At 40.5% G+C, this 13,950-nt stretch overlaps 1 protein-coding gene across 2 annotated transcripts in view; it reads right to left on the bottom strand.

Annotated features, from left to right (window-relative positions):
- Nucleotides 1-3,431: 3,431 nt before the first annotated feature.
- RALBP1 (ralA binding protein 1) overlaps nucleotides 3,432-13,950 on the bottom strand; it is a 35,448-nt gene continuing 24,929 nt past the window's right edge. Inside the window, exons 1-9 of one of the 2 annotated variants that reach the window (XM_075022989.1) lie at nucleotides 12,731-12,824; nucleotides 11,994-12,452; nucleotides 9,825-10,174; nucleotides 8,214-8,375; nucleotides 7,612-7,743; nucleotides 6,967-7,074; nucleotides 6,078-6,199; nucleotides 5,547-5,670; nucleotides 3,432-5,272 (exon numbers count right to left, since the gene is read on the bottom strand). In XM_075022989.1, the coding sequence (XP_074879090.1) occupies nucleotides 5,009-5,272; nucleotides 5,547-5,670; nucleotides 6,078-6,199; nucleotides 6,967-7,074; nucleotides 7,612-7,743; nucleotides 8,214-8,375; nucleotides 9,825-10,174; nucleotides 11,994-12,452; nucleotides 12,731-12,749 (1,740 nt within the window). In that variant the 5' untranslated portion in view covers nucleotides 12,750-12,824 and the 3' untranslated portion in view covers nucleotides 3,432-5,008. Of the gene's footprint in view, nucleotides 5,273-5,546; nucleotides 5,671-6,077; nucleotides 6,200-6,966; nucleotides 7,075-7,611; nucleotides 7,744-8,213; nucleotides 8,376-9,824; nucleotides 10,175-11,993; nucleotides 12,453-12,730; nucleotides 12,825-13,950 lie in introns of those variants that run through there. The other variant, XM_075022988.1, reaches the window with a different exon arrangement.

The raw sequence follows: 13,950 nt of genomic DNA on the forward strand, positions 1-13,950 counted from the left end.
CTCAGATGCAATACTCCTGTCTGTCAAATCAAAAGGCTTAGACTGCTGACTTCCCCAATCGTCTGCTGAGCTGTAGCTACGTAAGGCTGTGCTGCCAGCTCCCTTCCCCCTCTGAAGGGGAGCTTTAGGCTGTGGGCAACGCGGGCAGTGCTGCAGTTCCTCTCCTGGACCTGGGAGTCCAGCAGAGAAGGGGGATTTGGGAAGGGGAAGGCCTACGCTGACGAGCCCCAGTTCACAGTGGATTAGTCTCTCTCCAGTGGCCTTGGTGCATTCCTGCTTTGGAGGATGGAGCAGCCCTGACAGGGGAGGCTGTGGGGGAGCATCTAGGGGTTCTAGAGAGGAGTCAGCTGACAAGTCACAATGACTTGAGGAACAGCCTTAGAAGTTTTAGGATGCAGCGACATTTGGTCTTGGCCTTTTTCCTGATGTCTGCCCACCTCTTCCCCACAGGCCCCCCTTTTGGATACGGTTAGTAGAAGCTGTAGAAGGGCTGTCAGCTACTGTTATGGCTCTTCTATAGTCAGGGTAGGGCCAGGGCAGGTCATGGGGCATGCCAGCAGGAGCAAGGGCTGCTCTCACTGCCCTCAGCCGTAACTTCACTGTATTGAGAACTCCTGTGTTTTGCAGTTTAGATGGGGAATTCTTCCAGTGCATGGGAGTGGGGTTGTCTGGTTAAAACCATACGCTTTGCAACCTAATCCTTTGGCAGGCCTTCTTGCTCACATTGTGAAGACAGTCAGCAACACAAGAAACTCTGGACGAAACTTGGTAGCAGTCCATTGTGTCCAGGAGGGTCAGCACTGAGCCGGAAGCATGGTGCACCCCAGGGATCTGGTCTGACAGGCATCGCTTTGGACATCCATATCTGTGATGGGATGGAGGAGCAGCCAGGGGCTTGGCCCAAGGCTGTGCAAGTCAGGCTGTGCCTTGTCTCCCTGGGACAGGAAGGACTGACAGCTGTTCTCTGGTACAGAGCACAGTGTTGCTGGCTTCTGCTGTCAGAGTGTGTTTTAAAGAACACTGTAGGGAACTTGTGCTGTTGGATGTAAGCCATGTTTGGTCTGGATGAGGCATTTTTCCCTCTGCAGACGAAGCGCTGTGAGTCAGAGGTGCATGCTGAACAATTAAAACCTTGACAGATTAAGCTTGATCAAACCTCTTTTTGGCAGAGATTTGGATTGATGCTTTATTTTTTTTTAATTGAAAGAGAGTAGTCTTACATGGTCGAGTGTAAAATTCTTGGCTTCAATACGCTGATTTTAAAAATTAGACTTAGCTCATTAATCTGACAGGACACAGAGGTGAAAATGAATCCCTGCAGTGCTAGTGTTGGAATTAGTAAAGGGAGGTGGAAGCTTCCTGTACAGCAGTCCTTTATCTTCGTCATGAAAGACGATGAATTTCTGGAACCTCTCATGGTTCCCTGTAGGACTGTGTTACACAACAGCGCTCACAAAGTACCTCACTGCACTGGAGAGGAAACCTTTCACAATCGTACCACAACAGGCAGCTTTGGCTTCTGTGAGAATGAAGCAGAGCCAGTGTTGGAAATCTGGTGTGGACAATGCAGAGCCCAGGAAACCTGGAAGGCCAGCTGAATCCTGCAAGGTATTGGATGCACGCTGATGTTTTTAGACTTGCGGTAGGGATGTGATCTGAGAGGAGTGCTGCTCATTGTTCTGGGGTTGGGTTTTTTTGTTTTTTCCTTATCTTTCAATAAATAAAACAAACCCCCCACCCTTTTCAACTGTTCAGGCAACAACAGTTCATTTCAGGCTGCTATTTTGCTGAGTAAAAAGACTTTATTAGGAGGAAAAAAAAAAACCTGCTTGGTATCAGGATGTCTGAAGTTGGTTCATTGTACAGTTGTAGTATTTTGGTAAGTATAAAAGCTGTCACATTTCCAGTTAGATGCAAGTAATCTGCTGCTGGCAAAAACAGGTTTGTGTCCTGATTCATGTTGGCATTGTAGTCCCAGTAACTTGTTTATATGGTGCTTCTTGCTCCTTTGGGTTTCTGAGTGACCTGACAAAATCTGTTCCAGGCTTGTGTTGAAAAGGACTATAAAAACAGGTGAGGTACGTAGTCCCCTGTCCCATTGTCCCCTGCTTTCTCTGAAGTAATGCTCTGTGGTGGAAACACTTAGATTTTTCAAGAGGAAGGCAGACGGGTCACATTCAACTGCCACAAAAGTTTTAAGTCCAGAACACCAGAACTAACATTGCAGGCCTGTTGTTTCTTCCTTTCAGTAAAGGTAAGTCAGTCTGGATTTTGTCCAAAGGGTCTGACAAGCGGTTCTGTTGCTGCACCCGGCACATACAAGCTTTATGTTGGAAAACGTCTTATTTTAAGTCAATTTAAATGTATTTAAAATACTTAGATTTAGATAAATTGCTTGTTCAAGACTTGCATGGACTCTGTGAAAGCGGCCTGCTGTGCAGGCATTGTTGGCACCATGGGAGGCGATTGCCTGAGCACTGCAGCTCACAGATTTCATTGTAAGGCACTTGGGAGTGATAAGGCAGCTTATAAAGTGATGTGAACAACATGCTCAAGATTATTCTATTGTAATATTACTTCCCACTTTATTTGAAATGAGCTTTGGCTTTTTCAGCTAGTTATTTGCGACTGCTGCATGCAGTCTTTGAAACAGCTGCTAGTGTGGCTTTTTCACCACAAGCACTGCAGGTGTGGGAGTAAAGCTGCCCCTGCCCCTTTGTGGAGGTTGTCAGGGCAGGAGGAGGGGGGCCCTGCCCCGGCCCCACCTGCCTCTGAGCAGGGCAGAGGCAGAGGAGAAGGGCTGAGGCATGGCCTCCCCCGGCCCCCTGCAAGGGGGTGGTGGTAGCCAGGGCTCAGGCTGCTGCTGCCTCGGGCACCTGGCCGGGGACTTCCCTGGGGCTGTCGGGGTGTGCTTGATTTGGCCAGCATTGACTTGCAGTTACGATTTCAACTACAGCAGTTTTATCGTTGGATGTATGATTTGAAAGAATGTGCAAGAAAATTTTAGAGACATCTTTCAGGTGTTTTGAAACTAAATTTCTGGTTACAGTTGCTATGTTACTGCAGGAGCAGCAATTCCACCTCCATCTACACACTTCAAGTGCATTGTATGGTTGCAGGAGAAAGAATGGTGTAGATGTGTTGGAAATAACAATGTGAATAAATAGGATGGTTTTTACCTTTGCAGCTGAAATCTCTAGCAGTAATAGAAGCGAAGTCTTAAAATCTTAAACTTGATCTGCAGCTGAGTTATGGAAGCTTTCTATGACACTCGGTTGCAGACTGTTCTTTCAGAGGAGAGCTATTTAGAAAGCCTGAACTCATTTTTCATATAAACCTCTCAACTGCAAGTAGCTACCCAAGAAGAGTTAACTATCATTTGCATTAGAAAAAGATATTACACGTTAGGAAGTATATAAATTAGAAGCTACTTTCAAATGGCTGTTGAATTTATTTGCTTGATCAATACAATCCTAACAAAATAAAAGTTAACCAATATTAGGAGATTTGTCTGAAGAACATTAGAAAAATCCATGACAATTCAATAGGAATTAGTGTGAATTAAACAAACAAACAGGTTTAAATATTGCCAGCAAATACAAAATGTATGTAACGAAGGCAAGGGATAATGCTTTAGTTTACATTTGTCATCTGACCACATTTGTGTTTATAAACCTTTTTTCCAAATTTTAAAAAAATACTATGCTGTTTTTTGTAACATATCAAAGCATTATTTGTACAAAATCAAATCATGGCCAATGATTCACAACAGTGCAATAGATAAAGAATACAACCACATCCAACAGGTGCTGAAAATAAATATCCAGATTAAAAAATAAGATAGCCTATATGCACTCTGTGGAGTTTGCTGTCTACATATGAACTGATGGATGAGTCTCATGAGTATATCTAAAACACTAACTGGCCCTTAACTGCCAGCATGGAGGCTTTCAATGGGTAGAAGCAGTAAAACAGCCAAACCAAAAGTAAGTCCCTGGTGGTTGTTGTTGGCTTGTTAACAACAGGGGGGGAGGGGGGCAGGGAAGGCTATTGCTGAACCCCCAGTGCCTCCTGTTGGCATCATTCTTCAGGCTTATCTGGAAAGCACAAGTGACTTGCATTTCTGCAGAGGGAAATGCTATATTGCTTGGTCAGGCAGATCTACCTCAAGTGACATAACCCATCCCCCTCGCTGCCTAAAGCATCTGTCAGTGGTTTTCTCCAAGGGACTGAAACATTTTAAATGGATGAAAAAAAAAAGCTCTTGGCTATATGGCAGCAGTGTGAACACAGCCTGTCTTAAACAGGTATGATGACGGTGGTTTATAAATGAGTAAGTGGGTTACCTACATCACTAAAAGACATGAATAGCTCTTGACGAACATTTCTGTCATACGGGGACATAAATAACATCTCTCAAGTTTTTACATTTATTCAGTACATCTCAGAACAAAAATGAAGCTTAAGGGCATATTAGGTAAACACAATACCCCACAGTCTCCCACCTTTTCAGCCAACCCAGAATAAATTTAAAGCTCCCTTGTATATAATCTGCATCAGAAAGGTATCAAAGGCACAAGCAAGAAGTGACTAGGTTAATAAGCAGAAATAATGGTGAATGAGGATGAATAGATTCACAAGGCAAATAATTAGTAAGTGTGGGTAGGTTCTTGTTTATTTACTGAAAATGAGATCTTCCACTTCTGCTCCAATGAATGTAAATAATGATTTTGGTTTAAAATGAAACTGTTACTGAATTATTTTAATTCACCTGAAGGAAACCAGTCTTGAAATAATCTGATACTAATTGGAAAACTCTTCTGGCTTCTGCAAACTCACCTGAGTCTGATGAGTAGAAGCCACCAAGTATTAGAGACAAAAGTCTCCAGGGCTTAAAAGAGAAGTTTCTTTACAGAATGTACACAGCCAGCAGTAATTTGTGCAGTTTGACTCAAATTACAGTAATTTGCACAGTTCAGTTGATTTTATGCATATCCAAGGAGATGGATCAAATCGGAGTTTCTTTCCTGTCTTTACTTGGCGATGGCTTGACTTGCTGCTCCTTGCTTGCTTTTGGCTGCTCTTTGGCTGCTTTTGTGTCTAGGACACCGTCTCTTTGCTGCTGAGAAACACCCCCATGTTTTTCTGGCTCCTCTTCTTCCTGCACCTGGTGCTCCGATTTAGCTCGCTGCAGTAGTCGAAGCTGTACTCGCAGTTCTATGATGGCCTCGCGCTCCTCGTGAATAGCTTGGTTCAGGTGATTGTTCTTTATCTTTTAAGTAAGGAAAACAAATGTCAGGGCTCCTGACAAAGAATTGCTGTAGCTTAGGGAGGCCACTTAGCATTGCACAATGAAGCTTTGCTGTTAACCCAGACTGCAACATGGATTTCCACACAACAGTGATTTAAAAACAGAGCACGTGGGCTATATGCCTAGGCAAAATTGATGCAAAACTGCCAGTTTGCACATGCGCAAACATCTCTGCACAGACTAAATCAAGTAACCACTGAGGAGAGGAGTACTAATTAATAGACTCAAATCTTACCTCCAGTTCCTCGTTCTGTCTCTGCAAATCTTCCAGGATGACCTGCAATTCCTCCTCATCTTCACTCTCACTTTCACTCTCGGAAGAATATTCCTCGGTTTCACTTCGGCCATGCTGCTGGCGACTGAAAGACCAATGACAAACTCCAATTTAAACACTTCCTCAGGTCTGCCAGAACTGTAGCAGTGTAAAAGAGTTAACTTACATCCACTAATCTGCAACCATTTAAAAACAAAATCAGAATTTCCTTTCAAAGCTTTATTTGATAAACCAGTGATGTCCTTGGGGGATTTTTTTTAGTGCACAGAGTCTAGTTTCCTTTAGAACATAATTCCATTGTTACACTAACAGAAAATATCCTGAAAGGTCCAAAATTGCTGAGATTTCAATAAAAAGAGGTGGCTTTCAAGTGTGATGTTCATAGGGTAAGCTTTTAAGTGCAGTTTAGAATATTATTTCAGAAGAGCATATATGTACTTTTAATGAGTGCTCGCCTGATGGGGGCTCCAGTGTAAGCAGTCTCCCTTTTACCTTTGTATTTCAGCTATTTCTGCTCGAAGGCGATCTATTTCTTCCTTCTCTGAGGCAATCTGTCTCCGCAGAAACTGCTCCATGGCCAGCAGTTCTTCTTGTTCTGTTAAAATCTCATTCTCCTGCAATGATCAATTAGTTCACTTAGAGCCTTGACTTTATTTTCTACAGGAACATATGATAAGTATGAGATGATGCTGTTCTCTAAAATACTTTCAGTACAAGTGGTTAGCATGCCTGCTTTGAACTGATTCATCGAGACCTCAAAGCAAATATAAGTTCAAAACCAGCAATCTGCTCTGAATCCTCAAGATGATCACTGTATTGAATAGTTGTGGAGATGATGCACCAAATTCTGGCATGTTTGGCTGCCTATTTTCTTAAATCACAGGGGAACGCTCTGGCTAACCAGTAAAATAACTAGAAAAACTGAACTATACATCTTTGAAGATGAATATAAGGAGGAAAGTACAGTGGAGAGAAGATCAAAGCTATTGAGGGAAGCAAAGGAAGGCAAAAAAGCCAAAATACTTGCCTTACTTCCTTTGATCAGCAGGAAAGTAGTTAAAGGTGTTAAAACTGGTTAGATTTGAAAGTGCTTTCTAAGTACATTAACAACAAAGTCTACTTTTTGTTGTTGTTGTTGCACAGTGTCTCCTTTCTGCTGTTAACAAGAGCCTACTCAACTTTGGGTTTACTCCTGCAATCAGCATTCCTTCCCTACTTCATTTACCATCAAAACAAAGCCTTGTATTTTAATGGATAGAGAGACCCCTTTAAGCCTGCAATTTCCCATTGCATTAGAAGGAACAAAAGAATGTTTAATATTTCTGAAAGATACAGAACAAGAAAAGACCAGCAGACAAACAGGTAAGTGACTGCCATGTACCTGTGCAAGCAGAATATTTATAACTTCTTCGTTCTCATTCATTTCTTCTTTGGAGACGTCCTCCTTTGAAAGGCTAGCAATTTCTTGTGCAATCTTTGTTTCACACTCCTGCCAGAGAAAGAGAATGACACTTAAAAGGACAGCTTCCCCAGTCACTCTAGTTACTGTAAAAAAAATTTTTTCTTAATATATGATTTTCCAAATTTAGAATCACCATCTCAGTTGTCTGAAGTTTTCAGCAAGGTCTGTCCCTTCTCTGGGACATACAAGCATTTAAAAAAAATGTTTCTGAAGTTTGTTAACCTTGAGTCTTCCAGTAATTCCTCTTGGTACTCCAGGACACACTGTTTTAAGCATATAATGAATAAATGCTCTGTCAAACACTAAGTTTTTAATCTTTTTTTTTTCTTTTTTTTTTTTTTTTTTTTTGTAAACAGCTGTGAAGGAGTGTGAAGACCTTGCTGTCCCTAGGGAGAGCCAGCTAACCAGAAAATGCAATTTCTCATCAGCCATGTAAAGTCAGGATGAAAAAATCTGCAGTAAAAATACTGAAACATGGTTTGATCTAACTGGGTGTCTCTGCGTTGTCAGAAAGTAGGGATCCATGACTTAGATGCTTGGCCAATAAATAGAAAAGTTACCCACCTGGCGCTTAGCTTCTCTTAGTTTCCTCTTAAGAGCTGTTAAAATTCTTTGCACCTCCCAGAGTCTCTCTTCTTTGGATAAGTCTTTTATCCCTGCCTGCAAGTCTCTGTGTAAACAGTTCAGTAGGAACTCCTAGAAATATTGCCAGAGAAATCAGTGTCTTTAATATATCATAGCAGGGCAGGCTGAAAGGAAAAATCTTCTTGGCTTCCTGGCAACAGGCTTAGAGTTCTGGTTTTCAAAGCTTGACATGTTGACCAACAAGTGTTAACATACATTCAGCACACAATCTATAACTAGCTGAAGAGCAATATTAAAGAAACCACTCTCTTTACCACATTCTCCTACCCTTCCTCCCACGAGAAAACTATTGAACTACATAGCAAAGCACTCCACGAAAGACATGGCTATAACCATAAGACCATAACACCTTTCCGCACATAAAATGGGCAAGAATATCACCAGTCTCTTTCCAATGGTCTCCACTGACAGGATAATTGTGATGGAATTACAGAGTATGTTACAAGCTTAGGAGAATTTACTGCTGAATGCATAAAAGCCAGGGCAAAGATAAACAGAAAAAGACTAAAGTAATTGCCAACCTGTCGTCTTATTTCTTCTTTTATGCTTTCCTGTGTTTCTGGAAGTGCTGGCATTGTTGCCATATTTGACCAGCGAAGAGGTTTTGTCACCTGCTTTAGGGTCACATTGCCAAAGAAATCTTGAACATGTGTAAAAAACACATACAAGACACGGTTGCTGATCTGTAAAGAAAGGAAAAAGTATTGGTTAAGATGACTTATTCACATCACTTTTATCTGTGAAGCACAGTATCTTTCTCCAGAAACAGAACAGCCTTTGGTATGCCTTTCTGTGTGTTGTAGTCATGTTATTTTGTCCTAAGAGATTAAAGTCTGGATTAAAAATGAGACTTTAAATGACACAGTGCTGGCCGCAAGGAATCACTTCACTGTCTCTCTCACCTGTGTATCTGAGGCATTTTTATGCTAAACTCGACTCAGAATTTTCACACATCTTAACCTACCACAATTATTTCCATCACTGGTAGATAAAGGAATATATTAAAATCTTTCTTTTTACTCATGTAAACATAGTTAGTGACAGCAATGGGTAAAAGGGACACCAGCCATACTGTGCTATGGCTGGCTGCTAGCTACCTTCTCTCTCCTCCCCTAACCTGTAAGTGTTTTCTGCAACTTCTCTCTCAGATGATTTAATATAGTAGAAAAAGGAGTTTGAAAGGAGCTGCTACTGTATTCCTTGTTTTAACATGAGACAGAAGCAAGTATTTATTTTGATACTGTAACTTCCACTACAATTCAAAAATTTATCCTGAAAGAAAGGTTAGAGTTCTGTCACTACCTGCATTTTAATTGCTAAAATCTACTTAACAACAAAATATGATTGGGCCTGCATTGTTTTACATGAATTGTTACTTCTTTTGTTATCTAGAAAGTGTCTGGCACAGCAAAACAGCCAAGGATAATACCCAGCCCTTTCACTACTGAGCCTCCACCTAGACTCTTAACTATAAAGCCAAGCTTTTCTAAAGTGTGGGTTTTCTTCTAGAAGACCCACACCCAATAATGCCATGTTTCCATTATGCACAGGACTAATTCCGAGCTGTATTTAAATTAAATATATCCAAGATCTTTATTAAGGAATTAATCAATCCAGAAAACACAAAATCTTATTGGAAAACTAAGAAGTCAGGTTTTTTTCCCCAGCCATTTGACTGCAGACGCCAAAGCCATTATACCAAAGTCATTACTGCACCAGGAAGATCTATTTGCAGGACAGGGTTCATTGGCTTGATATTAAAATTAAGCAACAATATATTCTTCCCTAAAATATCACTGAATCAAAAGCCCACAGAAATTGTGTATCTACTTGAATTATTGGACAAATTCAACATTAAAATTACTTCTGTTCACAACAGAATTAAAACCCTGACAGCAGTCTTTGCAATACTCTCATAGTAACCCAATATCAGACTCATAGTAAGCAAGCTTACATCCAGAAAGTCTTTTGTTCCCCCTTTCCCAGCATTTTAGGTTCCCAAGGTATAAAGAGAAGCTGTAATTTAGCTTAACTGTATCAGACAGTACCTGATTCCCACCTGCAAGAGAACTCCCACAAAGTCTTTCTTGGGCTGAAGTTCTGCTCTAACACTTGCTGTGTGGTGCACGTACCTGAACAGTAGGGCTGAGCACTATAGAAATATTCTGGATGTTCATTTTTGTTTCCAGTTCCTTTGCAATAACATGGTCCATATGCACAATCAGCCAAGAAATTAGGAGATGGTTACACTCTGGCAACTCTTTCAGCAACCTCTGGCATTCCTGAACTTTCTCAGTTTCTGTGCTCTTTCCACAAGCATCTTCAAAGCGGGGCATTAGCTCTTTGGTAAGCAAGTTTTCAGGCAGTTCTCGTAGGTACTGTTTCAGCAAGCTGGCTACTGTATTGGGCTCGTATTCTTCCAGGTTGGGAGATTCTTCTCGATCATAGGCTGCTTTTAGCTCATCAACTTTTGATTTTATTCCTTAAAATATTTAGATCAAGAATTAAGAGAAATCTTCGACTGTAAATGTATAATAGTCATATTTAAACTTTTTTTTTGAGATGCATTTATTTCACCTCTCCTTACAATTTAAGCCAATTGAGGAAAACCTTTTAAAGATTATCCACATGGAACAAAGTTAAAATCATGACTGAAAAATTACATGATCACTGCTTCTAAAAGCACTGACTACTACTGTGAAGCAAAAACACAGCACTGCTGAAGCTCTGAATCAGAACTGTCTCCAGCATTCCCTTGCATCAAGGAACATAAAATGGGGTGAGGAAGGAAGGGTGGGGGGAACATAAGATCAGTTGTGTATTTGCAGTCAGCATCTTTCAGGCTGTTCCATTATACAGCCCTAAACCAAGTAGCAAATATGTTAATTCAAATATTGCGGAACAAGTTCTACCTATAACAGCTTCCCTCTGTCAAAACAAAACCTACACTTTTTAGTTTCCAGACTTCCAGCTGGCCCTCCTCAGTGGAGGAATCTCACACAGGATTCTTGATTTGAGACACTGCATGAATAAAAGTGGTGTTCACATAATTATTCAACCCAGCCAAGTTTTTCTGTAAGGTGTTTTTATAACTCAGTGACATTGTAATCTTCCCAAACTCAGGGAAATTTCATTCTTAAAGCTCAAACACCCACTTGGTTTACACCAACTCAGTGCACTGCCATGGTCTGGCTCACACACAATAAGCAAAACTGGCTGTACTCAGCCCATGGTAAATGCCAGGTAAAATATGCTCAGTTACATGTCTTAGTTATCACGACAGCAGGTAGGTGGTTAAGCCACTGCAATCATTGTCTGAGCCCTCAATTTAAATAATCTTACACACACAAGAGGGTGCTATTGCACTGGAGAACACCTAGAAAGCACAAACATCAAAAATGCTTTACAGAAACACACCTTCTTCCATGAAACTTTGCAACACATCGTGTCTTGAAAAAACACTCAACCAGAATGTCCCAATAGGCAAGATGAAGAAACAGCTTAAGCTGCTGCAGTATTTATGCACGCTTACCGAATGCCATGCAGATCAACAGCATGAAGACAGCTTAATGAAGCCTTTAAAATCACTTCACTACTGTTCTACAGTGCTAGGCAACTTATTTAAAATGCTTTTCCTCACAGTCCTTTTCTCACTTGTTCTTGCTCCCTTAAACATACCCACAGAAGTACTTACATGAGTTGTATAGCAGCTGCAGGTCACAAATAAAGGGACTGTTCTGTTTAACGTGACTACAGTTCTGATGTTGCATTTATGTAAGCTAGTGTTACACAACTACCATGGTTAATTAGCCTACTGTTGTTAAGCTTAAATAGTGAAACTTGCATTTTTCTGCTTATTAGTGTATTTGCTCAAAAAAAGTTTTTTAAGGAAAAAAAATCATACAATGGAAGTAACTGGAAAAAGCAACTTAGTGGAATGCTTAAGTAATAAAATGGTTATATCTCATCTTTGCTTTTGCAATCAACTAGCATTGCATTTCTAATACAGAAGTAAAAAAATACAAGCTAGCCATACTAACACATTTTATTCATCGTTACTATCCTATCACAAAAGGCCAAAACAAGCATATTTTTACTGCCATTAAGCAGTACCACCATACTAGCAATTTTCTGGTACTTCAGACCTATGGGTTTGCTTAACTTTAGCTACCTGATTATCTTCTTGATAATTAAAATCAATGCAGCTATAAACAGAGTCTCTACGTGGTGAAAACGGTATAATAATATGAAAATTGCAAGTAAAGACCTCAGGAACCTGCGTGTCAGTGTGCCCCAAGTACCTGAAACTCTGTAGATGCCTTCACATTTCATGCCATACTTCTCTACGTAATCTATACATTCACGGAAAACTGCTGGCAGGCGGATGCCATCATACATCATGGTCCTGTCTACCGCATCAGACAAAGGAATGCCAAACACGGGTCTATGACTTGGAACATCCACTTGAGGTATCTCTGTCTCCTGAATTGGCTTTTTCTTTTTCTTCTTCTCTTTCCACTGTTTTACAACGTCTGCTGCAGTTAAGTCTTTTGACTTCTTCTCCTTATGTTTGTCTTCCTTGTGTTTGTCTTCCTTGTGTTTTTCATCTTTGGGCTTCTCTTTTATTTTAAAATCCTTTTCCTTTTTCTTGGAAAAGCTGGGTTTCTTGAAGACATGTATTCCCTTGGACCGCTTCAACTTTGAAGGACTTTCAGCTTCATCACCGGAACTGTCCTCTTGAAATGCAGCATAACCTTCCGCTATTAAGCAAAGGAGGAAAAGGCAAGAGGACAGCTGTAAGTCTGTTTAGTTTCTAGATAGCATATTATAACAGGGAAAGAATAAGTAGTAATATGTAAAGAGGAAAGAGAAGCAGCAACATGAATTAAAAAATAGCACCTGCCTGACTCTTCAGAAGGTTTTCTTTAGTTGTTACACAATTAAGTGGACAAGGATTAAATCATGGTTGCATAATGACATCAAAGATAAGCCACACAGCTCCTGAATTATCTAAACAATTAATACTTTATATACTTACTCATAATGGCAATGTCCATCTTATGGGCTAGTTTCCCATCTAATAGTCAAGGAAATGCAAAATAAAAACAACTGTCTGGCAACTTCTCTAGTTCCTGTAATCAACAGTATAAGAGTCGCTGTTAAGGATCATCTACTACATACATGTAAGTCTAACAAACTTCTATTAAGAACGAACTAATCTTCAGCCACTTGACTCCCCAATCCCCTTCCACAATATTATGAATTTTAAGATATGTATGAAAATAAAGTTTCAGCCTCAAATAAAATACCAAAAAAAAAAAAACCAAAAAAAAAAGAGCCCAAACACGCTTACTTTTCCACTAGACAAATAAAACAATTCCACTAACATTAGCACAATACCTGTCAGTGAAGTTGTGTATTTGCCTTAAAAAGCATATGCAAGAGCTTCAAACAAATCCATGGGCAGAGTACGCTGTTTCAGCAGCAAAACACCAAATGCCATCTGAAATGCGCACCAGTGCTTTTAACTAACTACACCTCCGCAGCTAGCCCTGCCTATCCTTCAGGCAAGAACAAGGAAATCTTTAAAGGTGGATTACAAATAAAAAAAACCCCACAACCAACCCAACAACATACAAACCAACACAACTTCCAGTTCAATTAATTGTGATTTTAAATATGCAGTACCCCACAGAAGAAAAGTAAGCCTGAAACCTCGTCAACAAAGACGACATTTCACATGCCATTTGCACCAGCTGTGTCCCCCAAGGCAGTGGGCAGCAAGCTCTTGCTTCAGCGTGAAGCCCCAGTTATTCGGATCCTTTGAGACTCTTCCACTACCTACAGGCAGTGCCTCTGCCCAAGTGAGGAGGCACACTGACAGCCAAGTGCTCTTCCTGCGTGAATAGTTTTGGGTGGTGGAAAATTACCCCTTAGATTATAAGGGAGAGCATCACGGATGAGATTATAAACTGTAATTTTTACAGGTGAAAGATCTTGTGCAAAAGAACCAGGCAATATTCAGCCTTTTACTCTTCCAATTCTAAACTGTATTAGGCTGCAGAGTTTCTCAGCATTATTTCAGCACATCCAAGGAGCTGTCTTTAGTTTGAAGCCTCCTTGGCTGCTCTGTAGAAGGTAGCTTTTAATAGTCAAATAAACATAGGAAATGTATTAATGCATGGAACTGCCATAAAATAATTACAATTGTTTGACCAGCTCACCCTTCCCATCCTGGACTCTTCCCTAGGACTACCA

The sequence above is a fragment of the Buteo buteo genome, chromosome 3, assembly GCF_964188355.1.
Source record: "Buteo buteo chromosome 3, bButBut1.hap1.1, whole genome shotgun sequence".
Lineage (NCBI taxonomy): Eukaryota > Metazoa > Chordata > Aves > Accipitriformes > Accipitridae > Buteo > Buteo buteo.